At 45.3% G+C, this 25,103-nt stretch overlaps 3 protein-coding genes across 9 annotated transcripts in view; 1 reads left to right on the top strand and 2 right to left on the bottom strand.

Moving 5' to 3' along the window:
• The window catches only part of HNRNPD (heterogeneous nuclear ribonucleoprotein D), a 12,419-nt gene extending 3,167 nt beyond the window's left edge, over positions 1-9,252 (bottom strand). For 5 of the 6 annotated variants that reach the window (XR_008449633.1, XR_008449634.1, XM_054065309.1 and 2 more), the window contains exons 1-4: positions 7,341-7,669; positions 2,712-2,880; positions 1,773-1,934; positions 472-603 (exon numbers count right to left, since the gene is read on the bottom strand). Coding sequence is in view for 4 of the 6 variants with exons in the window: in XM_054065309.1 (XP_053921284.1) it covers positions 472-603; positions 1,773-1,934; positions 2,712-2,880; positions 7,341-7,519 (642 nt within the window). In the remaining 2 variants the exon portion in view is untranslated. Of the gene's footprint in view, positions 1-471; positions 604-1,772; positions 1,935-2,711; positions 2,881-7,340; positions 7,670-9,118 lie in introns of those variants that run through there. The other variant, XM_054065311.1, reaches the window with a different exon arrangement.
• Positions 9,253-10,691: 1,439 nt separating this feature from the next.
• HNRNPDL (heterogeneous nuclear ribonucleoprotein D like) lies at positions 10,692-13,540 on the bottom strand. Its single transcript, XM_009560212.2, has 7 exons — positions 13,359-13,540; positions 12,756-12,924; positions 12,506-12,667; positions 12,121-12,252; positions 11,891-12,005; positions 10,986-11,153; positions 10,692-10,789 (listed from the first exon to the last, which is right to left on the bottom strand). The coding sequence occupies exons 1-7, from the start codon at positions 13,445-13,447 to the stop codon at positions 10,719-10,721; spliced, it is 906 nt and encodes a 301-aa protein (XP_009558507.1). The 5' UTR covers positions 13,448-13,540; the 3' UTR covers positions 10,692-10,718.
• Positions 13,541-13,676: 136 nt separating this feature from the next.
• ENOPH1 (enolase-phosphatase 1) lies at positions 13,677-24,930 on the top strand. Of its 2 annotated transcripts, XM_009560232.2 has the most exons (6): positions 13,677-14,016; positions 17,558-17,659; positions 18,431-18,633; positions 21,214-21,346; positions 21,600-21,723; positions 22,785-24,930. In XM_009560232.2, the coding sequence occupies exons 1-6, from the start codon at positions 13,933-13,935 to the stop codon at positions 22,922-22,924; spliced, it is 786 nt and encodes a 261-aa protein (XP_009558527.1). In that variant the 5' UTR covers positions 13,677-13,932; the 3' UTR covers positions 22,925-24,930. The 2 variants fall into 2 exon arrangements, with proteins under 2 accessions (XP_009558527.1, XP_053921288.1); XM_054065313.1 differs by lacking the exon at positions 17,558-17,659 and having other exon boundaries at positions 22,785-24,923.
• The last annotated feature ends 173 nt before the right edge of the window (positions 24,931-25,103 follow it).

The following is a 25,103-nucleotide window of genomic DNA, read 5'->3' as shown; positions in this document are numbered from 1 at the left end:
AAGAACATAATTTCCAACAGGAAAGCCTACCTTCCCATTTTATTTCAGTTTTTTAAGCACTCTTAAGATAAACTGACATTTTGCTTAAAACAACAAAATATTTTCACATTAAACACACAAAGTTCCAGCTACCAGGAAAACATGGTGCAGCCTGATACAGTGGACCAGTGACACAGCACTCTGACCACACAGCTAGTGAATGTGGGAGCTCTACAATGAACAAGTGTGCTGAAGCCCAGCCCTTTCCCCACATGGGATGCAGTACAAAACCTCACCGGAAACCCCCTCAACTCAGAAGGTACAAGTACAGTAACCTGTTCCTAGTATCTACATAAATACTTCCTAGGCTTAAGGTCTACATGTGAGAAATAATGCTTACAGGTACTTTTAACTATTATCCCCCAAAAGATGCAACTGATAATGTAATTTCCATTGTTATTGTTCCGTTTCTCTAGGAAAAACTCCACCTACTTTACTAAGCCCAACATTGTGGTATTTCTTCTCCATTATTTTCTTCACTGGTTCCTCCTCCTTGAAAGTAATGAAGCAAAATCCACGCCTCTTGTTAGTTTTGTTGTCCATGGGGAGCTCTATCGATTCGACCTGGTAGAAGACAGTAATTTTATCTCTTGTCCTGCCATTAATGCACTTAAATATGTTTCTAACAGGTTGTATTTGTTAACTGAAATTATTTAGACATGAATATAATCATGTACCTCCTTTGTAAGGCTTTACATCACTAGAAACCATCAACATCACCAGCACTAGAAACAGTGCTCACAATTGTGCAGAAGATTTTTTTTCCTCTAACTCAAAGTATTATTTTGCCCATTCAGGAACTCACATAAAATATGGTGCATACAGAATATCTAACTAGGTGTTTCAAACCTAGAGCAAACCTAACCCTTCAAGTTCCATATGAAAGAGACATAGCTTTGTGCAAGAGCATAGTTCTGTCCACCCACAATGCTGCTAAAATTGTATGTTGAACGGCACATATCTTATATCTGACTACATGCACAGAGTAAAGTCCTGCCTCACATATGGCACAAGAGACTTCAGCCAAGGTAAACAGCAGTTGAAACCTACAGTCCACAGTGAACTGTCTGTAAGGGAGGAAGATGGCAGGTATTTGACAATGAAATTCTCTGATAACAAAGTTGTCATGACCTGATGCTGGCAATACACCAGAACTAACAGGGAAGTAGGAGCTGCATCAAGCTCATAAAAGGACAGCTTTTAAGGACTGCAGTGATATCTAGTTCATCTTCACCACCAAAAACTGGAGGGGGGGGGGGGAGAGGGAGGAGGGAGGGGGGAGGGAGAGAGGGGGAGGGAGAGAGGGGGAGGGAGAGAGGGGGAGGGAGAGAGGGGGAGGGAGAGAGGGGGAGGGAGAGAGGGGGAGGGAGAGAGGGGGAGGGAGAGAGGGACTACACAGCTGCACAGAATTGAGGCAAACAGTCTGAATCTGCGCCACAGCAGATCAGCTGGGGTGGCTGAAGAGTATCTCACCCAATCAACCAGATCGACCAAAAATGTTGCCTCTCATGCACGTCCCAGTCAAGACTATCAGACATCACACATGCAACTCAAAACCTGTAATTAATACTGTTGTCATTAAAATTCTGGTTGCTAAGACAGATGGAGCTACACTGGCAATCAAGCTTTACAATTGTGTCCACATACGTTGCAATTGGGGGCTGCTTTTCATTATTAAATTTGTGAAGACAGAACAAGTTCTTCAAAGGCAAGCACTTTATTTCACCATGTACCTCACCAAAACCTCCAAAATATTCCCTTATTTTCTCTTCAGGCGTGTCTGGAGATAAGCCTCCAACAAAAATCTTCTTTACAGGTTCTTTTGTTTTCATAGCTTTAGCTCTTTTTGGATCAATGACCTTTCCATTCAGCTTGTGTTCTTTCTGCTCCATGACCTGTGGAAAAATAAAACATGACCTTACTCACAGTTCGAGATAAATGCTTCACTGACGTTTTGAGGAAGGCCTAGTTATTTTATACTTAAGTTTTTGATAATGCTGTTGCTTCAATTTCAATAGTTTGCTTGCACTGATAATGTGTTAACACAAATCAAAATGGTTCCATGATTTCCATCACTATCCACTGACACAGACAGTTCTGAAAAAGCCCTTCAAGAGTCACCTGCAGCCATGTTATCACTCAGGGAGCGTAAGAGTGCAATATTTCTCAGAAAGTACCCTACAATACCATCCTCAAACCTCATGAAGTAAACCTCTATACATTAGATATCACAAAAGGTCAATGAAGGTGGAAACTTTTCAGTGTTCTATGTTAACAGCATTTTAGAAAGGTTAACAGCTAATTTTTTCTTGGATAAAGCCCAAATCAAAGCCATTGGCTCTACTCTAAAGGTTCATAACACAGCTCTGGAATGCAAAGATCTGAAGTTCTTTGTGAACTGCTACTTTCGCAGCAGTAGGAAGCAGACATTTATATAGAGTGCTTAAATCTAGTGGCTTGCAGTACTCTCCCCTGTCAAAGTCATACTGGTCCTGTCCACTGCATCACAAGTAAGACTGTTTAGGAAAAAAACTTCAATAAGCATCTTAAATATATCATATTCCAGGATCACTTCTAACAGATCATGTAAAAACAATTATGCATACAATCACCTGAGTGCTGAATCTTTGCTACCTCAAATTGAACATGTTGTTTCACTACAGTAATAGTACCTTATCTACGCTCTCCGATTCTTTGAAGAGTACAAAGCCAAAGCCTCTCGATCGCCCAGTGATGGGATCTAACTTCAGAGTGCAGTCTACGACTTCACCAAATTTAGAGAAATAGTCCTTCAGATCTTTCTTCGTAGTGTCCCAGCTAAGGCCTCCAATAAACATTTTCCTGTTAAGACAAAATATTTAATCTGTTTACATGTCTTACTCAAAATCTTGTACCGTGAAGCTTTATGATCTCAGTTACCTATGTAAGGAATACCAGAATTTTATCAGTGATACTCCACACACAGGCCTGCACTGTTTGAGAACTTGCTTAAATGATCTTGGCCAGATTACAAAGACTTCCAAGTACACAAAAGTTTTGCACCATAGAATTATAGAATGGTTTGGATTGGAAGGGACCATGAAGGTCATCTAGACCACCCCCCCTGCAGTGCACAGGGACATCTTCAACTAGATCAGGTTGCTTAGAGCCCATCCCATCTAACCTTGAATGTTTCCAGGGATGGGGCATCTACCACCTTTCTGGGCAACCTGTTCCAGTGTCTCACCACGCTCAGTGAAAAAAAATTCTTCCCAATATCTAGTTAAAACTTCTCCTTTTTTAGTCTAAAACCATTACCCCTTGTCCTATTGCAACAGGCCCCACTAAAAAGTTTTTCCCCAGCTTTCTTATAAATCCCCTTTAAGTCCTGAAAGGCCACAATAAGGACTCTTCTCTTGGAGTCTTCTCTTCCCCAAGCTGAACAACCCCAGCTCTCTCAAAATCTTTTCATAGGGAAGGTGTTCCAGGCCTTTGATCATTTTAGTGGCCCTCCACTGGACCCACTCTAACAGATCCATGTCCTTCCTGCACTGAGGGTGTCAGAGCTGGACACAGTATTCCAGGTGAGGTCTCACAAGAGGGTAATAAAGGGCAGAATCACCTCCCTCAATCTGCTGGTAATGCTTCTTTTGATGCAGCCCAGGATACGTTGGCCTTCTGGGCTGTGAGCGCACACTGTCGGATCATGTCCAGCTTCACATCCACCAAGGCCCCCCCAGGTCCTTCTGTGCAGGGCTGCTCTCAATCTCTTCATCCCAAGACCTGTATCAACAACTGAGGGTTGCCCCAACCCAGGTGCAGGACCTTACACTTCACCTTGTTGAACCTCATGAGGTTTTCACAAGCCCACTTCTCCAGCTTGTCAATGTCCCTCTGGACGGCATCCCGACCTTTTGGCATGTCAACCTCACCACTTAGCTTGGTGTCATCTGCAAACTTGCTGAGGGTGCACTCGATCCCATCATCTCTGTCACTGATGAAGATACTAAACAACACCTGTCCCAGAAACAGACCCCTGAGGAACACCACTTGTCACTGATACCCATCTGGACATTGAGCCATTGACCACTAACCTCTGGGTGCAGACATCCAACCAATTTCTTATCCACTAAACAGTCCATTTATCAAATCTGCTGCAGTTGCATATTCTGCTATCCCAAGAAACTACAGAGTAATAAAAAGATATTTTATTACTTCCTTGCATCCCCACCACTAGTGAGCTGACAAACTAACTCCATTTAGTTATCTGTGGAGCCTACATACAACTGATTATGAAACAAACACAGGCAGAGCAGACTTATAAGGCAATGAAGTTTAAAAGGAAACATTTATGTACTAGTCTGGACTGAACATAAGCCAATATTAGCAAACTAAAACAAACAAAGAAAGCCTTGTCAAGCCCTGTTCCCCAAAAAGCAGTAAAAACCCCATACTAAATGGCCATCTTTCCTACCAAAACAATGATATAAACACCTGGCATAATCCAATACAATCATGAGAACATCATGCCAATATACTACCAACAGGAACAGTGCTGCCAGTTAAATGTGTACAGCAAAGAACTCTGAACATGTATTTTCAAAAGCACATTGGAAGCTTGGAATCAAATCACAACCATCACACATCCCATTAGTGAAATAAAAAAAAAAAAAAAATCAAGAATCACTGTGTCTCAAGACACAGTGCAAATCACTTCATGATTTGCATCAACTGAAAATCAAGCCAATAAGCATACAAGCAAAACATTCCTAGTTATTAAAATTATTAAAGTTATTATTAAATTATGATCCATTATTATCTATAAAAACACTTTCAAACACTTTCTACAAAGCTTTGTCTTTTAACTGAATCATCTTATTCCAATCACACTAACATTTGAAAATCTGAAAAAACACTGTAGCAGGTTTCCAACTCCTCTACTTTCCACACACAAATACTTCTGCCAAGGGTGTACAATCATGTTTTATTTCCACACGTCAAACTCTCTCAAATCAAAAGCTGCTCATGCGAACTAACTCTGTGGAATTAGCTGTGCTCTTACAGCACTAACAAGAGCATTCAGCTTCCGACAACCATATCCAATCTCCATACAGATAAAGGGGTTCAAAAGCTTCAGATATTTCTACAAAAAGTCTATAAACAGGAACACCGACATCCTGATGTTTCAGTTCTCTCTTCAAGAAAGCACTAAAAGCCCCTTCTAGTGTGACATCTTACCATCTTCAGAACCAATACAGAAAAAATGGCCCACACTGGTAAAACAGCCGCCTCATATCTGTATGGATAATAATAATGGATGAGCACAAGGACACAAAGCACATCCTTCGAATTAAAGCTCTTTTTAGATTGCTTGTTTTGGGGTTTTTTTTTTTTAGGCAGCAAAACAGAACACCTGCAGAGGATGCAGCATTTGATAAATGGGGGATAGGGATACTCTAGCAGTTACTACTGAACATACGCTTACTACCTGACATACAAAGCACAGTTTACAGCTATCACGATCAATTAACATAAACATAGAATCAACATTAACATACAAAATCCCGCTTTATATCACTAAGCACATGACAGACCAAGAACAGGAGCTTGAAATAAACAGTTTGGCTGGTTTAAGTCACATCAACACCAATAGTTTTCCAAAGTTACAAAAGTGTACTGGGAAAGCTTTCAAACCTCAGACTTAGCTAAACAGAGCATAGGCATCACCACAACTGGTGGCTTTTGCCCTGCTCCAACAGGCTAGTCAGAAAGTTGCCAACATGTGGACTTTTCAAGTCCACAGTTCTCACCGAGGAGATGTGAAGGCAAGAGAACCTGCACGTTGTTTTTTTCCCCTAAAGATGCTGTCTCTAACTCCTAATGCAAAGGAAACACCAATATATACATGCATCCAGCAGCTACCATGGATGTGCTGTTTTCACAGCTCTCAAAACCCCTTTGTTTCCTGTACGGCATTACCAGTAAGAACTGACAGGTCAAAAAACCCCAACTGAACTAAACTACAAGTTAATGTATGCTACATGTAATCACTGCCCAATGTCACTGCATCACTCAGTGATAACATTTTCTAGGCTATGTTGACTGAAAAGAACAGGCTTCCGCTGAAAACCCTATGACAGGTGTGTAATTCAAGGACAATGAGTAAAACAAACATGCAAACTGTAAAGGTAGTTAAAGCGTTTAAGAGCAAATGACAAGGAACAAAAGCATTCTAAATTTTCATTAACCCTAGCAAAGCACTCAAAAAACGTTCCTGTTCTCTCTGCCTGTTCTCAGCAACATCCTGGATTATTACAAAAGGAAGAAGGCACTCGGGAAGGTTTCACAGCAAATCTCTACAAGACATCGTAGCTAATGTTCCTTTACGCATTTCATTTTCTGCCCTCATCAGAAACAGACCTGCAGCTTGAATTTCTTATGGCGTGACGGGAGATAGAATACAGCAGCAGCCTGTCCTGTAACTAGATTTATTAAACATTAATTTCACCTGCTACACGAATGCAACACCACCCCATGCCAAGCATCAGGCAGAGACCCTTAGAAGATAAAAAGCTGCCCTTGTTCTTAAGCTGTCACCTAAAGCAATCTACCTCACAGCAAGTTTCGTGAGAAAAGGAATGGTTTAGGGTGGAAAGAAATCAAGGTGCTTCATGCCTCTCACTGACAGGCAACTGGCATCCCATTTGTGTTTGCAACATAAAGCAATGCTAAGTGAGGGCAACCTGCGCATTCAGCTACACTGAGTTACAATCCTCACACATGCACTGCACGTTAACTTAATACACCCTCAAAAAAGAAAATACCTGCAGTTTGGCACACATCACACCAGATGCACACCTCTGCACCCATCACTGCCAAATGCGGTGGGATTTAACAGTGACCTGAAACGTTCCCCACCTGACAGCAGCATTTGGAACTCTGTTACAGAGCTGCTACCGCCAGTTTTGAAACCGACCCAAAACACAGCATGATGCCCGGCTGCCCGCAATGCCGAAAAGCAAACCAGCTATCGACCCGTCTGCAGTTTGCCAAAGCACCCGAGGCCCACGCGTGGCGTCGCCAGTTGCGGCCCGAGCCGCTCCGCGACGACAGCGCCTCCCGCCGGGGCACCCGGCCCCACTCCTCACGTGTCTGCACTCCCGGCGAGCAGGAAGACGGAGGTGCTCGAGGCCCGTCAGCGCGGCCCGGACCGTGACGTCGGCGAGCAAACAAATGGGGCAGCGCGCGGGGCGCGGCCGAGACGAGGGGCACCGCCAAGGAGACAAAAGCCACAAGGAGCCCGCGCCGCCCCCGACGCTCACCCCTCATCCTCCTCGTTCTTGCTGGCGTCGATCTTAGCTCCCTCCGACTCGATCCCACCGCCGCCTCCCCCGTCGGCGCCTCCCGCCCCAGCCCCCGCCGACCCCTCGGGCTGCTCCGCCGGCTCCGCCGCACTGCCTCCGCCGCCCGCCGAGTCCACGGCGAACTGCTGCTCAGACATGGCGCCGCTGCGGCTGACCCGCGCCAGCCGGCGACTGACCGCCGGCCCCACTACCGAGGGCCCCGGCCCCGGCGACGGGACGAGCACACCGAGCCCTTCTCCTTTTGCTCGCTTTTTTTTAATGGCGCTGCCACCGACCCAACCTAAAATGGCGGACGGAAGAAGCGGGGCAGGCGCGGTCACGTGATGCCACCCCTCCCGATTAGCCGGGGCGGCGGGCGCGTGGTTTACGTGGACGCATTGCTCTTTGTGTGGCGGCAGCGAAGCGGAGTACGCAGGGCGAGCGGCAACTGCTCGAGCGGCCAGACGGACCTCTCTTCCACCGCTGTCTACCAGTGACCTGCCCGCTGCCGCTCTCCAAGCGTTGCCGGGAGCCAAGCCTGCAGGCCTGGCTTGCACCGAGCTGCCCAGCACCTCACAACTTGTGCGTCTTGCACCTGAAGGTACCGCAGCAAGGCTTTCGCAAAAGAAAAGAAAAAAAAAAAAAAAGAAAAAAAAAGGCAGCTTTTTAAACTTAAATCGCTACAGGTTGAAAGAAAACTCGACTCTCCGACTGTTTTTTGACTATTAACAAAAAAGAGTACTAGCAAAGCCACGTCCTAGGGGCAAAAGTAAAGCAGCACTTGCTGTCCTCCAAAAGCACTTCTGGCAAGAACAGCTGCCGCATCCAGCTGCCCTCTGGACGAGAAGGACACGCCATCGCATACCACTCTAGCTCTCCCAGCAGCTATCTTTCGATTGTAGCCAGCAGTGTCACCTGGTCTTATCCAACGTAATCACTAAGAGGACAGGAACCTCCACAGACCTAGCAACTGCTTAACCCGTAACAGTTACAGTACACAGAAGCGTAACAGGAGAAAATAAAACCTAGCTGCCTGAGAAAGAAGACACTGAAAATAGTCTGGAAACTTTTCTAGAGAAACCTCTACCCACTCTGCCCCCTCTAATTAAAAGTTTTCCAAGACCAGTCCCCCTTCCTTGTGAATTACCTACTCACCTTTTAAGTTTACTCTTAGGAGCAAGGTTCATTTTGGATGTACAATGAGGTATTTGTGACAAAAAAATAAAAAGCCAGTGTTTTGGCCTCAGGCAGAGTGCATATGCTCCCACACCCATCCCAGCCCTTCTCCTATTCAGAAAACATACTAGTTAGTAGTTAAAGCAGTTCCTCTTCTCCAGCAATCATTTGTTCAGGTGTACTGGTATACCTAGTTGGGAGACCACAGTACAGGATCTACCTTGAAGAAACTGATGCCAGCTTCAAGAGGAACTTTTAATTTCTTGACTGCAATTGGTATAGCCAAGGGAGTAATTAAATGACAACCTTGAGTATTATAGAACATAAGTACTAAAACATCCTGGAAAGGTGACATCTTGCCTTCGAACCCCACCCCTCAAGTAGTGCCGAGCTATCAGCATTGGAATGCTGCTATAGATACCTCAAGAGGTATTAAACTGGCAGTATTGTGCCAGAGACCACTGTCCTTTTCTGCAGCTGGCAGGAGACAATTCTGCAGTCTTCCACAGTGATGCTATAGCTCAAGGTACTATGATGCTTCTCTTAAGATAGGTCAGGAAAAGCAGTGTTTTTTTACTGACCTGTATACACAATAGCCTTGTCTTGAGACATTTATGGTCTCCAGCGAAGTACCTTCCCTTCCTACAGAAGTAGAAGTAGTTATATCACTGTAAGCTGACAGCCAACAGCAAGACTACACATTCACTTCAGTAAGCATTTATTAGAGAACCCTTTAACATGAAATTATACAAATAAAGTTTGTATAAACACAAGTCCACGTTGTGTCATAACATGAATGGCAAAAAGAAAGTAAAAACCATAAAAGAAAACTAGTCAGCCGCTATGTACAGTTGGACACAGTTGTGTCGTACACTAAAAGTCTTTTACAAAAGAGTCATTTCCTCTGACGAAGACCACCCTCCATTCACTCACGATGTGCTGCAAGATGGCTTTGTTGCAGTATCTCTTCCTAAAAATCAAGATAAAACGTATGTCAGATCTGTGCAAGTCACTACAAGAATTGTTAAAAGGTCCATTTCATGAACTGCTTTAAGTCTTCTATATATTCCTTTCTTCACTGTTAAAGATCATATGCATATTTATTAAGGTAACACAAGAGGTTTTCTTACCCATCAGTAATTTATTTTCCAAGATACAGCTACTCAGCCCATTTAGGAAGCTGTTCCAGAACACCACACAGACTATCAATCAGGCTGTGGAACAGGTTTCTTTTTTTTTCCACTGGAAATACTGCCAAAAGGATTCCTGATTATTTGTTTATCCATCTAAATGACTCCTGTGCAAATACAAGTCAGGTCAATTTAGTTCAAACACTTCAACTGCATATGATCTTTAACTTTTTCCAGATTTAAAAGTTCGTTTTGGTTTGCAGATTTCACTATTAGCTATAAAAAGAAAAAAGCAGGCATTAAATCTTAAAGAATGCACACTTAAAATGAGGTTCCACAATTGAAATACAACACTAAACAGAAGACCAAATGATTAAGCTGTAAAGGCATTTATGTACTTTAACTCCTGTAAAAAACCATTTAAGTTAAGACACTTAATCTTCAAAAAAGATTAAAAAAAAAAGAAGCCAAAGTCTGAAGTTTTCCACTTTAATCTTTACGCTGGTACATGAAGTTGGAAGAGACCATACCACAGGACAGCGTTTTCTGGTGTATGCCTTGCGCTCTGCCTGCAACGTGCGACCCCAGAGATAGACGTGGTCAGGGTGACACACGGCCTGCAATGAAGTTCCCGCTGGCGGGTACAAACAAGGTATAATGTCAGAGTTAGAAGACAACATTCTTGTTTTCCTTAAGTTGTACCCATTTCAGTACTTTACCTGTTAATACTTCTAATAAGTTTAATTATTCCTCTAGACCACCTGGTACACAACGCAAAACAGAAAAACTCTTATGTTTTTCTGAAGTACTAAAGAAGATAAAGTCACATTTTTACAACGTTAAAGATCTATAGACACTGTAAGCAAAGCTGAGTTTTAAAAAAATATTTTTTTAAGTTAACAAAAGCTTAATTAAAGGAAAAGTCATGCTACACGAGTTTTTACTCTTCATTTGTCTATTGATCTTTAAATTAGATTGGGCATACTCAGAGTGGACCTTGCACTGTATAAGTACTTGTACACACCTGTTTCCTCGCGTACTAGGTACTGCTTTAGTACGGCTGGTAGTTGTTTTGGTGATTGCCGACACCACGGGATGCCTTTCCATATGTGCTCTGTTGACCTGTAAATAACATAGGGAAAAAAACCCACAACCCAGACGCATGAAGATTAACATCTGACACTCTGAAGGAGACCGTTCCCATGTAGCACACCAACTGGGATACTCTTTAGAGCCATGTATTCAGTAAGAAGTGTTGCAGAACAAGCTACTAAAAGGGGCCCCGTTGCTTTTTATGATTATCTGGAATCAAACTCACCACTGTAATCTGTGTATCCTGGCCCATATCCATAATTCGGATAGTTGTACCCAGAGTAGTCATATCCTCCATAGCCACTGTAGCTTTGATCACTGTAAGCACTATTGTAGTTTCCATATCCTTGATCATAATAATTATTAAATCCTTGGTTCCAGTTTTGCCCTTGACCTGAAACCAAATATAACATTTATAAGTTACATAACTTACTATTTCACTCCTCTCTTGTGCCACTTCATCTGTCTATGGCAATCTTCCTGTGACAGAACTATGACCTGGAAGAACCCCCTTACCTTCGCAACAACATTAGAAAAAAGACAGCAGGTAGTCTTGATCATAAAACAAAACAATATAACACTGAAGGCACGTACTACAGAAGCTCCTGCTCTTTTCCTTTTTAACTTCTCTTTTGGATCACTATATGCCTGAAGACCAAGTTTATACCACAGGATCAACTTTACTGCATTATATTGGTTGTGACTGCTTGACTTCTGAAGACTGAGATGCATTAACCAGTAAGGTAACAGCTGATTACTTCTCATTCATTTGTAAGGTGGAACAAAGTTAGTGTTATCTTCTAGGAAACAGCTCATGGCTTCTCACCCTTAAGAAAACTAATCGCGTATCCCTTCACGTGAAAGTTTTGAAACTGCACTATCCATCATTCAGCTATGCTGTCAACTGTGGGTATGCAAAAGCACCCATATCACTTCACCACTTGAATGCAAGAAGAGCAAGAAGAGAGTCTCAAGCACAGCAATCACAACCACCAAAATACTAACAGGCTACTTTCCCCATTTGATTTAAACATAAAATCCGCATGTAGCTTGAAACCTGGGGTGTTTACAAACACCTTAGTGTTTGGTACAGACAAGTGAAGCATCAATTTCAATACCCAAAACACTCACCCCGTCCACGCCCCCTTCCACCTCCTCGTCCACCAGCTGCATTGCTTTTTCCTCCTTTCTGCTGCTGCTGCTGTTGCCTGTATACCTCTTTGGGCTGTGCTACTTTGATCTCACACTGTAAAGACAGAAATTCTGAGTTATCAAAAATTTCAATACCATTTTTTAAGTTGCTTTCAGAGAAGTCTACAGTGGAGGTCTATAACACGTGCCAAGAACAAGAGCTTCCATACCTTGCCTGAACCAATTTGATGGTATCTGCTCTCTAGTAACTTCTTTACTGGCTCTTCATCCGAGTACGTAATAAAACAGAAGCCTCTCCTTTCATTCGTCTTTGTGTCCATGGGAAGCTCAATGTTTTCTATCTGAAATCAGAAGCACCTATGAGTAATGCATTAAATCTGCCAGCAACCTTTTCTGCTACCAGAACCATTTGGCAGTCCAATGTCTATGCCAACGGCTTTTGACAGTTATAAATCAGTCCACGATAACACTATGGAATCATTAACACACCCAGAGTTTCAATGATCCCTACTTATATATAAGACTGAGACCTCTCTCTTCTCGCAATATTGCACTGGAAAACCAGAACAGTTCTTATATGCCATTATACTATACCTCGCCAAAAGCACCAAAGTACTCCTTAATCTGTTCTTCAGATGTATCTGGGCTCAGCCCACCAACAAACACTTTTTTTGGTGGTTCCTTCCCTTTTAGAGCTTTTGCCCTTTTAGGATCTATTAGCTTCCCATCCAGTTTGTGTTCCTTCAGTTCCAACACCTAAGAGGCACACAATGAAACAAAGTTTCAGATCACCACAGTGAAACAGGCAGGCTTTGGGCCACCGATCCAGATGAAATCCACCCACCTTCTCCACGCTGGCAGCGTCCTTGAAGAGCACGAACCCAAACCCCCTCGACCGTCCAGTGACCGGGTCCGTTTTAATTGTACAATCCACGACCTCACCAAAACGAGAGAGATACTCTGTCAAGTCTTTCTTGCTGGTATCCCAGCTGAGGCCTCCAATAAACATTTTCCTGAAACATAAGTACGGACGAATACGTTTAAATACACGTGTGCGCACACGTAACGCTGGGTGCAGACGCACGCGTACGGCATGGAGCAAGCCCCCTTGTGGCTGCCGCAAGCGAAGGCGATCAGGAAGCCACCAATCACCTGCCCCGTCTACGGGGCTCCCCAGCCGCGCGCTGCTCCGGGCCGCAGCGCCCCCCGCCCAGTGCCCGCCAGCAGGGCGCTCCCCCACGGACTGCCAGTGACGTCACGGCGCTTGATTGGCAGCCCTCTCACCCGCCCCACGGAAAATGGGTCACCAGTCCGGGACACAAAGGCGGGCGCGGCCTTTGCCGGCGGAGAGGTAGGCCCCGCCTCCCGTGCGCTGCCTGCCCCTCCACCCTCAATTCCGAGCGGCTGGGGAGGGGGTAAGGGAAACGAAGGCGCGACTCCCACACACCCGTCGTCCTGCTGATTCTTGCTCGCGTTGATCTTGGAGCCCTCGGCGAACTCCTCCGGGCCGCCGCTCATCTCATTCACGTCCTCCATGAGTGGGGGAAGGGGGGGGGGGGCAAGGGCGGCCGGACTACTCAGGAGAGCAGCGGAGACCTGTACGAGTGAGAAAATGGCGGCGGAAGAGATCCAGGCACCGCCTGCGCCGCCTTTATATACTGGCGCCGACAGCCAATCAGTACAGCCCTTCCGCCCGGTGCCGCAGCGCCCCTGGTGGCTTCCGGCGGGCCTGCAACCTTTGACGGCTGCCGGTCCTCCCCCGCCCTTGAGCCCGGGCCTAGTGCCATCCCTGCGAGCTTGGCCTCCCCCGCGCTCTTCTTGCCGTGGGCACTGGGGCGAGGCGGGTGTCGCTGCCCTGGGCGGGGATTGGGAGAGGCGGGTGCCGGAGCTGGGAGTCAGGGGAACTCCATCCTGGGAAACCCGCTCGGGAGGCGGCGGGGCGGGCGTGGCCGGCTCGACTCCTGCGATCCGCGGCGGCTCAGCCGCAGCCCGGAGCGGGGCGCCTGGTGCTTTACGCTGCCATGGGCGCGCTGCCCGTGCCCTCGGAGGTGCGCGCCATCCTGCTGGACATCGAGGGCACCACCACCCCCATCGCCTTCGTCCAGGTGAGACCCAGCGAGACGGCGGCAGCGGCCTCCCCGCGCGGCCGGGAGCCCTGCTGACACCGCAGGTGCTCCGTTAGCGTCGCCGTTATCACCGCGCTCCCTCCCGCGTTTCCATGATTGCCCTTGGCTGGCACGGCCCCGCGGGGGGGAAGCGCCGTCTCAGGCCGTAAAATGGTGATAGGTTTCTGTGTTTTTCTGAATAACGCTCACGAGAAAATACGTCTCCTGTTAGCGGAGGCCCGCCTCTTTTCCCTGGTCATGAGAACAGGGAACAATTCGGATCCAAGGCAGTTCAGTGAATGTTTGGGGTTTTTTTCATAGATAAAAGGCAGCTGGAGTGCTCTCAGCCTTATTTAGGAAAAGCCTCGAGCATCACTGTTGCTTAGATGGCTGGATCTGCAACACCTCAGTGGAGTTTGCAGAGCATGAAGTATTGTCTCGGTGTTATCCACTGCGTTTTCCCTTCAAAGGGTGGTAGAGCGATATACCTCCAGTGTCACTGAAAAGTGTGTCCTTCCTCCGGGCCACAGAGCATAGAAAGGACATCAGGTGTGCATGAAGAGGATTGTACTAACAGTACAAGTGGCTTCACTTGCCTAGGCTTAAGACTATTGGAATGTTGGTTGAGGTGCAGAATCCAGGGGGCCAGGAAGTCTGCTTGGCTAGCAGGAGGTATTGGGAGAAATGCTGTAAATATGCTATTAAAATGTGCAGTTCTCCAGCCACTGCCAGTCCCTTCTGAGAAGTTTTGGTCCCTAACCAGGCTTGTATCCTTCACAGAAGGGAGCAATTTGGTTTTTCTTAAAGCACCAAATGGAATTATCCCTGCTTCTGCCATTAACCTATGTATTTCTCCATAAGACATAGCTTTTGGTGATACTTTTTGCAGGTAGTTTACAAAGGTGCTTTGTGACACATATGATGGCAGAGGAGTGAAGGCTCTTGTCAGGCTTTCTAGGTGTTTCGGCTAACACAGTTTAACAATTGAACAGCATGACTTACATCTTTCTTGTCCACAATCTTCCAGTGCTCCTGAAGAAACTTCAGGTCTAGGTGGCATTACAGCTGCCTCCCTCCCCTTGATAGCTTTCAATTTAAACAGTTTGAATGGCTCAGATTTCTTACTAAATATCTAACAGAGCAGCAAAGTTGGTTATAGCCACCTTGAATCCTTTTTGCTGTTGTGCAGGTAACATGCAATACACTTTCCTATCCAAAGTCTTTCTGTTGCAGGGAGGCTAAGTGAGTTATGGTTCTCAATAAAACTAAATTTGCTGGAGATCCTGGAAATCCTTGAAACAAGTTATTTTCCTTGGATTTAGTTAATTTCCATAATTTCTATTTCCCTTTAAAAGGTCCAGTGCTGATTCTGCAGGCCTCTTATTATTTAATATTAAAGGATTTTATTTATCCTTTCCTTAATATTAGAATTATTGAATATACAAAGTAAGGGAATAAAATGAGCCAGATTGCTTATTATGGGTGGATTAAGGAAAGATATAAGAAACCCCAATATCTGGTAGCCCCCAGTTAGAGGTAAGTAGAAGGCAGGAGAGAGATGTAATTTGGTAAATGACATCCCCTGGGATTTGCCAGATCTCCTGTAAAAGAGCAGATAGTACTGATCTTTTTTTTGCATTTTGCATGGATGTTGAGAGGAAAATTGAGCCTGGTCACTTAAATTCCTACAAGTATTAATTACAGCATGCTACATGGGTGTCTAGTGACAATAAATATACTGCTCTGTAGTGGGTTTAGCATTGCTGTGAGCAGTTGCAAAGGCTTAGGAGCTGTGTTTGCTGATGGCTGATTCTCCATCATGCCCAGCTGTATTGGGGCAGCCACATCTGGGTATCATTACTGAGTATCCTGAATATCTGGCATTATGGTGGGGTGACAGGCACACGTGGGAGAAGGACAGAGTGATGGGAGCAGTGCACAGGCAGGCTTGGGTCTCCTGCGGTCCAAGATAGAAGAGAAGCAGGTGAACTTAAAAAGGTTAGTAACAGATCTTGTTAAACTTATTGGAGAGTTTGCAGCCACCAACTTCTACTGAAAGCTGAAGTCTCAGAGGTGGAGGCATTTCCTTGCAAGATGCAAGGAGTCCTTCTTCCACACAAGTTCATAGTCTTTTAAACATCATAGTCTGGGATCAATTCTCCGTAAACGATCTGTGCAACTGGCTGTCCGCTACTCCACCTGTCACATGGATGTCCCCTCTTGGACCACAGACCCAGTCATTTGCTGGTGGGCCAAGTCTTTTACCCTCTTAAAATCCACTGAATCACAGAATACGCTGTGTTTTCAGTGCTTATTTAGATGTTTTTCTTTGCTGGTACAAAAGAACCAAACACTGCATTTGGAAAGTGATTGGGACCTTTTGACAATTGAGTTGTAAGGGCCGTTAAACCAAGTCAGCAGGTTGGTTGAATATTCTAATTTCCTCCACGATTTAAAAGATAGTTTGAAGGCAGCTGAGCTCAAATAAAGGAAATGAGAGAGTAACTGGGAGTATGACAAGGTTGTTGATTTCCCTAGACAAGATTGTGGTAATTTTCTAGGCATTTAAGAGATTTTGATTTCCTCTAAATTTATATTGTTTTTAAAAATATACAAAGTGGAAAATGCAATATTGGAGTAATAGAAAATCCTGCAGTTCTGCCATCACATCATGCTCTCAGGACCACTGTTTTCTTAATTCAGTAACAAGTAAAAGACGACATAGAGGAAATATCAGTGGCCATTTTTGAGGAGAGATGACCTCAAATTAATTTCCACGTGTCTCTTCCCCATCCCAATTTTTTCCCACTTAAGAAAAGCTTGGTTTTGTACTTGAAAGGAACTCCCTGCCCTTCCCCTTGTCCTGAGGCTCTTCCCACACCCAGACATTCTGTCTGTTGTGCTGGCTGTTCGTGGCTTCTCAGTTTTAAACAACACTAATGAGAGCAATTTGTAATTCTTTCTGGTTGAGCTTGGTATCTCCACACAGGATTGTAATTCTTCTGTGGCAGTTTTCCCTACCTTTGTTTCATTCCATTTGCAAGACTGTTCTATGGAGTTCATCATCACTGGACTGGACTTTTCTTTTTAAAAAGGTCCTCTAGCTCTGGTGAGGAGTTGAGATGTATTTTCAGAATGACCTTTGTTAGGATAAGTCCCCCATTAAAAATAGAGTAGTATAAATTGCCAATTCAGAGTACATACACAGCCTCAGCTGATGGGAACCTGGGGTCACGTCTGTCAAGTGACATGTTTTTTTGCAAGTCCAGGTAAAGTTATCATTCGCCTTTCCATCTTGGGATTTAAAAGCTTGCAGCTACATAAGCATTTGCTCAAAAAATCCACCTGCACTGATCTTCACCCAGGCTTGGCTCTGGCCTGCAGCCAGGCAGGCAGTTTCACAAGCTGCAGAAGTGTAGGGGAAGCTTGAGTGGGGAAAATAACTGTACACCCTGGCATGTGCATACAGTTGCTTTAAAAGCAAGTCAGCCTGACCTCTGCCAGGTTAAAGGAGTTGCCTGTTTTTCTTCTGTGCTGCCAGGAGACCTTGTTCCCTTACATCAAAGACAATGTGAAGGAGTATCTACGCACTCACTGGGAGGAGGAGGAGTGCCAGCGGGATGTCGGACTTCTGAGGAAACAGGTTAAGTTACAGAGCTAGACCGTGTCTCTACTGGTTTTCGCAGCATGCTTGAGACTTCAGGTCACTCAGACTCCCCCAGGCACTCAATACAAGCCCATACCTCTCTTTGTTGCCCATGGAGTCTGGTTGACTCAACAGACTGATTCTCCCCCACCCAAAGCATGAGGTTGTATTTAGGTTAGGGCTGCTGCTTTGTAGGCAGCAGCTCAGGTGTTTCCTGCAGTTTGCCTTGGTCTCCATGGCCCCTGAGAGGGTGTTGAACCCTGGTTTATTCAGCTTCATGCCTGCACTGTGCCCTTCTCTTGCTGAGTCCACTACCTGTTGGTTCCCGGCACCTGTTCAGGTAGCAGCATGGAGGGATGGTGGAGTACTTGTTCCATGCAGGGCAGCATATCCTGCCTCTGTACAGGGACAATTTGAGACCTGTGGCTGTCTGAAGCCAACTGGTGCACTTCCTTTGCCTTAATTTCAGTAATTAAATACTTAAGTAAGTATAGTTCTCATTAGAGTATTCATAATACAACTACAGTAGTGTTAATTGTTAGGTTTTGAAAGTACAGTCCAAGCAAGTGTTTCTAGACAATACTAAGGTCTAAATTTCCCATTGAGAAAAGTATTCAGACAATGTTGTAACCCCTCATGTGAAGAGCAGCTCAAGCTGTGTCCTGCACAGACGTGCATTTATGCAGGTGTTAGACCCCTTTCCTAAATTGAGATGTTTAGACCACTCCACTTCTTCCATCATCTCTTTTTCTCATGGATGATTTCTAGGCTCTGGAAGACTCCAGCTTGGAGGGGGCTGTACTGATCCCTTTAGAGAGTGGAAGCGGGGAAGAGGAGCTAGAACGGGTCATCCAGGCGGTCGTAGATAATGTGCACTGGCAGATGTCTCTGGACAGGAAGAACACAGCACTGAAGCAGCTGCAGGGTCACATTTGGAGAACAGCCTATGCAGCTGGGCACGTTAAAGGAAAGTAAGTAATCGTGTGTGTGAGTAATTGTGTACCCCTTTTCCTGGGGCAGCTATGGAGTCCATCTTTCCTAGACATCTGTTAGCAGAATAGTTGCAGAAGCTATTCCTGGAAACAGCTCTGTGTACAACTGCAAATGGGATTGCTACTTCGGTGGTGAAGACAATACTTTTACGTTCAGTCATGGCTCAAGCCAGGCCACTGCTGTTGTGGAACCAACTGCAGACAATTAATTTCAAACTTGATCATGCAGTGAAACACGAGTTGGATCTAGGGAACCAAAAGCTTACAGTAATCTCAGGAGTAACCAAGTTGTCTCAGTCTCCACTGGGAAGACAAGTGGATGAAAGTGCTTTTCCTTAAAGAATAATCAGCAGGTATATGCTGGAGAGCAGCCACTTCTGCAGTTACCTGGTCAGGGTCCATAAGTGAGATGGGGTCTAAGAAACAGAACATGGTAATGAAGGCATAACAGGCAGTTCTGCTCCCATAACTGGCAGAACATTCATCTGGGACAAACTATCTTCTGCATTCAAAATTCAGAAAATGTAACAATATTTCTTTACAGAGATTTCTTGGTAAAACCAAGAGGCTGAGGCACAAGCACAAACTCCTTACAGTTTTTCTGTCCTGTATTTTTTATCCCTGAATCGCACTTATGTTTTGGAACAAGCCTAAACAAGCCAAGGTTGCAGGATCAGGTCCTTTCAGTTGTTTCATCCTGCTTTGTCTCTTACTTGAGCATTTCCTGCCTTTCCACTTCTTTTTGTCTGCAGACTCCTCTTTATGTTTCAGCCCACAACCAAGGGTGCATACATACAGACAATTGGAGTTAAGCCTGATCTTCTTGTTAAGGTTGAGAGATACTCAACCTAAGCAGTTGTTGAGCTAGCCTTGCTGCTTGGCAGCATCCAATGAGTTAGATCTCTAACATCTCCTGCTTGCCAGCTGTATCTGACACATCAGAGTCTGAAATCCAGGCACTGAACTCAGCATGGGAAAGCATGAGGGTGGCTGGGAGTATCTGTAGGTGCCATACAACCTCAAAATATTTTTCAGCTAACGCCAGAGACATTTAATAACTATGAAAAAAAAAGTGGGGGTTTTGGTGTGGTTTGTTTGGTTTTTTTTTTAAATTACATAACATAACAAGGCCCTGAGCCAAGAAACTGGAGACAAAGAAAGAACCGGATGATTGCTACAAGTCTGCAAAACTCAGTCCAAGACCTACTTTTGTAAAACAAGGCCTCTATTTGGACATCTCTTTCTTCAGGCACTTAGGTTCTCAGATCCACTTTTCTGGGCAGTACCTTGGGCCTTGGCCCAAGTGGCCCCAAGTGCTGTGTTGTGCAGGTGGGAAGGCTGCAATTTGGACTGGAATGAAAACTCGGTTTTCTGGGGATCACATCTACAGCAGCTTCTCTCTCCATCCTTCTGCCATATCAAACTCAAACTCCCTCCCTGCCCTTCTGAGGCTGTTTGTGGCCTTTCCTTATCAACCATCACGTGTATTATTGAGGGATTTATTGTCAACCTCATTTTGTCCTTCTAGAGCATCCTCTAGCCTTCAGTTTCCCCAGTACATGGGTCATCTTGTAAATGCCATTTGCATTTATATACATGTAAGTGCAGCACTGGAAAGGTTTTTTTCTCACAAGAAGGATGTGAGAGAACCAACAGACATGTCAGTTAGCAGCTATACAGCAGTTGCCTGAGCTTTGGGTCCTCCTTCCCTCTCTCACATCTTTGCTCCCTACTGCTGGGCTTGTCTTTGGGCAGCAGGTAGAGTTGACATTTTGAGACTCATCAGCCTATTGCTGCTCTGATATCTTTCCTTCCCAGCACTCTGCAAGTCTGGAAGAATAAGGGGAGGGCTGCTGCTGCCTAGTGAATGGGAACTGATTCAGCCTCTGCAGTGCAATTAAGCCAGAGACACATCTAGCCCACAGGTAGTGCTGTACAACCAGACTGAGTCACTGAGTAGAGTAGCTCTGACCTCAGTCCCTTACCTCCTTTCTGGAACTGTTGTCTGGTTTCAAACAGTTTGTACAATGCCACTCATTTAGCTCCTGCAGCTGCGACTTCCTCTCAATTCCTCCCTGCACAGGGTCAGACCCAGAACCTGTGGGTTGCATTTGGCCCATATGGATGCAGCTTAATGGCCATAGCTCTGACCAACTGGGAAACCTTTATAGCTTGCAAGGCAGGTGGGACTCAGGATGCAAGAGCCTATCTTCTCTATTCTCCTCTTTACTCCTCCCTTGCAGAGAAGTGGTGGGATGCCATTTTCCTTAATCTTTCCTGCCCTGTCTAAATTGAAGGGGCTGGAGAAAGTCCTGCCAATTGCATCAAAAAGCTCATCAAAGCTGCTGTCTGCATAGCGGTCAATGAGCTGCTCAGCTGGCTGGACCTAAGAATGTATCACCTGCTGCTGAAATAGACTCCCTAGTTGCAGAAGCCCTAAGCAGGTGGAGAGTGAAATCCCCTTACAAACTAATGGGACACTTTTCACAGTGCCTGGCTGAAGGTGTCCCTCAATGTGCCTCTGGTTTTGCCCTTACCTGCTGCCCTATTTTGCTCCAGAGTCTTCGAAGACGTGGTTCCAGCCATCCGTAAGTGGCGGGAAGCCGGGATGAAGGTCTATATCTACTCCTCAGGCAGCATTGAAGCCCAGAAGCTTTTGTTTGGATACTCTACAGAAGGTGATATCCTAGAGGTAGATAACCAGATCTCCTTCCTTATAACTTCTCTTCGCCCCCACAACTGTCTTTGCCATAATGCTTTGTGAATAGAGTCTAGGACAGGAAGGTGGGGCAGTGGGTTTGACCTGCAGGATTTAAGCTCAGCCAGTCGAGTTTGCATGGCTGCATTGCCCACGTATTAGAAAGGAAAGAATCTTGCTTAGGAGCAAGAGCCCTGCTCTTCAGGTGTCTCTCAGCAACTGTCTGTGCTTTCTCTCTCTGTTTCAGCTCTTTGATGGCCACTTTGATACCACAGTAGGCCCCAAGGTAGAAAGTGAGAGCTACAGACGGATTGCTGCTAGTATTGGGTGTGCGACAAACAACATTCTGTTCCTGACGGATGTCCCTCGAGGTAGGTGGCCTGCCTGTGCTGCTGTCTCTCCCCTGTGCAAAGGAGGCAGTTGCTTTTTAAATGCATGCTGCTGACTTGTCATAAGTATCCCATAAATGCTGCAGACCAAGCTGGCTTTGGTGGCATCCCCCTAGCTGCTGCCATGCTTCTTCCTTACACATCCAGGCTGTCACACAGCAGTGGGATAGCTGTGAGCAGTGTTGCAGTGAGGGAAAACAGGTCAAGTAGAAAACATGTCCTTGCACCAGCAAGCAAGGAGAGACTGTTAAAGCAGAGTGTAGTATTTGCTGAAGCAGTTGTTGTCCCCCATTGGCAGAGTCAGTAGTTGTGCTCAGGGGAACAATGTCTGCAGTGCGGCTACATGGCACATGTGGTCGTTGGTTCTTTGTACCACTTCCTGTTAGGTTGTGTACAGCAGCCCGAAAAACACTGCCCCTGATAGCCAAGGACTTGCCCCCTAGAAAGCCAGGCTCAGGAAGCTGATTTAATTTCCTGCCTTTGCTGCAAGTGTCTTTCTGGCAAAAATGGCACTGGGTTGTGATCTCAGTCTAAGCCAGCTCTGTTCCCAGGAGTTAGCCCTTACCTCTACCCCAGCCTTGCTAGCAGAGCTGGGGTGGGATCTTGCAGTTACCTCCTTTTCCCAATATCGTCTTCCTGTGGCCTCTTGCTGTGCTCGGGGAATGAAGGACACTTGTGAGAAGTGACTCCTGCAAAGGCTGTTGGACTTGCTAAGGCCACAGCCTGTCTTCTTCATGACAGGAATTGAGTTGTTGGTGCATGCTGCCAGCATGGTGCCTTGGACAGCCATCAACTGGGAGAGGGGAGGAGTTGTCAAGGCAGCCAGCTTCCATCTGCTCACGTGTTGCAGCAGCTACAGTTATCCACAGCAGGTCTGCTAGGAGCTGGTCCCTCTCTAGAGCCCAGCAGCACCACATGCAAATGCTGCTCTCTCAGTCTCAGCCTTTAAAAGCACTTCAATGTTTTGTGGCATCTTCAAGCTGCCAAGATTATCTGGTGATGTCAGTAAGCACATCTTATCTCTACTCTCTCCTCTGTTTCAGAAGCCAACGCGGCTGAGGAAGCGAATGCTCATGTGGCTGTGGTGATCAGACCAGGCAACGCAGGACTAACAGATGATGAGAAATCATATTACAGCCTTATCTCATCTTTCACCGAACTTTTCCTGCCTTCCTCCACTTAGGAAAAGCAGTGCATGCACAAAAGCCTGTGCTTCACCTGAATTGTCTTTGTGTAACATTAGGTAATTTTGTCCATAACCAGAATTTAAAACAAATCCCACATTATGTCTTGTACCCGCAACTAGTGCAGGCAGGTATGGATGGTAGAGTCTGGTGTGGGGGTCCTTTCTGCAGCAGGACAGAAGGCTGCAGCAGCCAGATATAGCTCAGAGTGAGGAGAAGCACCCAGTGAGCCTTGCTGTTCCTCCCCTTTCCCAGCTAACAATTAGCTCAGGGTATGCTTCCTTCAGATTTGCCCATTGAAATCTGTTGCTGAGATGTCCCAGCACGAGCTCTGCCATTTTCAGAAACAATCTGCAAACAAGGTATACCATCCCCCTGTCCCAGCAGGACCTCCAGAGACCATGAAGGGATATGCAATTCTCCCTGCAGACGTGGTTGCTGGCTAAATCAAAAGTTTCAGTTAGGAGGGGTTAGGATGCCCAAGGGAAAAAGCCAAATCTGGGCAGTAGGTTTGGGCTGGTACAGAAGAAGTCAGCCCAAAAAGCTGCAGGCAAGCTCTTCAGACCAGGAAGAGCTTAAATCCTGGCTATATCCACAGTAGGTGTAAAGACAACACAATACAACTTGCATGTGAAAGCTGCCTAGGGCTACACAGCCAGCCTGCCAGAAGCAGAGTATAGAAAAATATAGCATTAAAAATGAAATTGTAGACCCACTTCACTGCTGCATCATGGTACTAGGCTATGGGCTCCAGCTGGGTGAACATCAAAGTCAGCTTGCACATTTCTGAAGTATCTCCCTTAGCACTAACCTGTCACACATTCAAAGCACTGGTCAGCTCTTGGCAAATCTTGACAACTGCTCCTAAGGGACACATTCTGCTGCATTTAATGACAATTAAACCCTTGATCTTTTCACCCACCCTACATAAATTATGACATTTTATATCAGACAGTCATGGAGCTTTTTCCTAATATAGTAAATAAGAACACAACTTAGGCTTTCATTGTGTTCATTCATCCCACTATTTAGCCTTCCTGTCTCTTACCAGTCATCCCAGCACATAAAGGAAAGTATCTTCACCTAAAGGCAAATAGGCTTTTGGGTTTTTTTTGTTTAAAAAAAACCTGTGAATACTTTGTTTTCCTGCTTTTGCCCTCCCTGTCCCTTTTCTTAAGGTAGACAGCCCTGTCCTGCCTAGGAAGCTGTATTACCTCCCCGACTGTCTTAGAATTTCAGTAGGATCTCAGTGAGCATGCAGGAGTGAGAGCCATAGCTAGGTTATACCTAGTAATAGTGGAGGCAGAGGCAGTCTGAAATCCCAGTTCACTACTGCTGGCCTTCATGCATGGGTGTCACTTGCTACTTAACCTTTTCTGCACAGCTGCACTTGAACTTGGCCTCACAGATGGCCAAATTATCATCCTAATGTGCACATTGCCTTCCTGAGCTCTGATCTGCACCTACAACTGTCCCTGCTGAGTGAAGTTGCTGTGTAGAGAATAAGAGAGACAGGCTTTTTGGGAGAGGAAAACGCATCATGCTAGCATTGCCTTTAGAAGACTTCTATGGTAACAGGTAAGGCTATGAGGCAGTTAGTCTGGATGCGTTTCTGGGCTATGTAATGAGTGTGATCCTCCTAGAAAGAGCCTGCTAATTAGCACTGTTACACAATAAGTGTATCTGCATGGCTGATTAGTCCCCAGCTTCCGTGTTAATTTTAATAATGACGTTGTAAATACCTTTTGTTTTGCCTTTGCCATCAGGAAGGTAGGTGTGGGGTAAGGGACAAAAATAAAACTCACTTTATCCATAAAAGCACTTTATTTTGTGGTCATGTTTCAGTATATATCAGTTATCATTTAGTTGTATTGAAATGTGCTGTCAAAAATAGTCTAAGAAATGTAGAGTTATCACCAAAAACCTGAAGTTCAGTGTGGACTGCATATAGGAAAAGGAGAAAGAAAATCACAATCTTTTTTTTCTTTAATAAAATTACAAAATATAAATGATAAACTGAAAGAATTAATTGATTTTTTAAAAAAGCCACGGTGGATTATTTGCACTAAAACACTCTTAAAACAAATTGCTATTTTGTGCTCCATAAGCATTGAGCACATGTGTGCCCATGTAAGAGGATCCCCATCTGCGTCTTCTCAAGGCTATCCCCTCCTGCCC

The sequence above is a fragment of the Cuculus canorus genome, chromosome 4, assembly GCF_017976375.1.
Source record: "Cuculus canorus isolate bCucCan1 chromosome 4, bCucCan1.pri, whole genome shotgun sequence".
In the NCBI taxonomy this organism is placed as follows: domain Eukaryota; kingdom Metazoa; phylum Chordata; class Aves; order Cuculiformes; family Cuculidae; genus Cuculus; species Cuculus canorus.
Note: the sequence above shows the minus strand (reverse complement) of the source record. Positions and strands in the feature narration are given on the sequence as shown.

What these genes read in the sequence shown, in the direction of transcription:
- HNRNPDL (XM_009560212.2), bottom strand. Translation starts at nt 13,447, where the DNA reads ATGGAGGACGTGAATGAGATGAGCGGCGGCCCGGAGGAGTTCGCCGAG. An exon ending in AAGAATCAGCAGGACGACGG is followed by an intron (nt 12,925 to 13,358) that starts GTGTGTGGGAGT and finishes CTTATGTTTCAG; the next exon opens with GAAAATGTTTATTGGAGGCC. An exon ending in AGGATACACAGATTACAGTG is followed by an intron (nt 10,790 to 10,985) that starts GTGAGTTTGATT and finishes TGTTATTTACAG; the next exon opens with GTCAACAGAGCACATATGGA.
- ENOPH1 (XM_009560232.2), top strand. Translation starts at nt 13,933, where the DNA reads ATGGGCGCGCTGCCCGTGCCCTCGGAGGTGCGCGCCATCCTGCTGGAC. An exon ending in CAGAAGGTGATATCCTAGAG is followed by an intron (nt 21,347 to 21,599) that starts GTAGATAACCAG and finishes TCTCTGTTTCAG; the next exon opens with CTCTTTGATGGCCACTTTGA. An exon ending in CCTGACGGATGTCCCTCGAG is followed by an intron (nt 21,724 to 22,784) that starts GTAGGTGGCCTG and finishes CCTCTGTTTCAG; the next exon opens with AAGCCAACGCGGCTGAGGAA.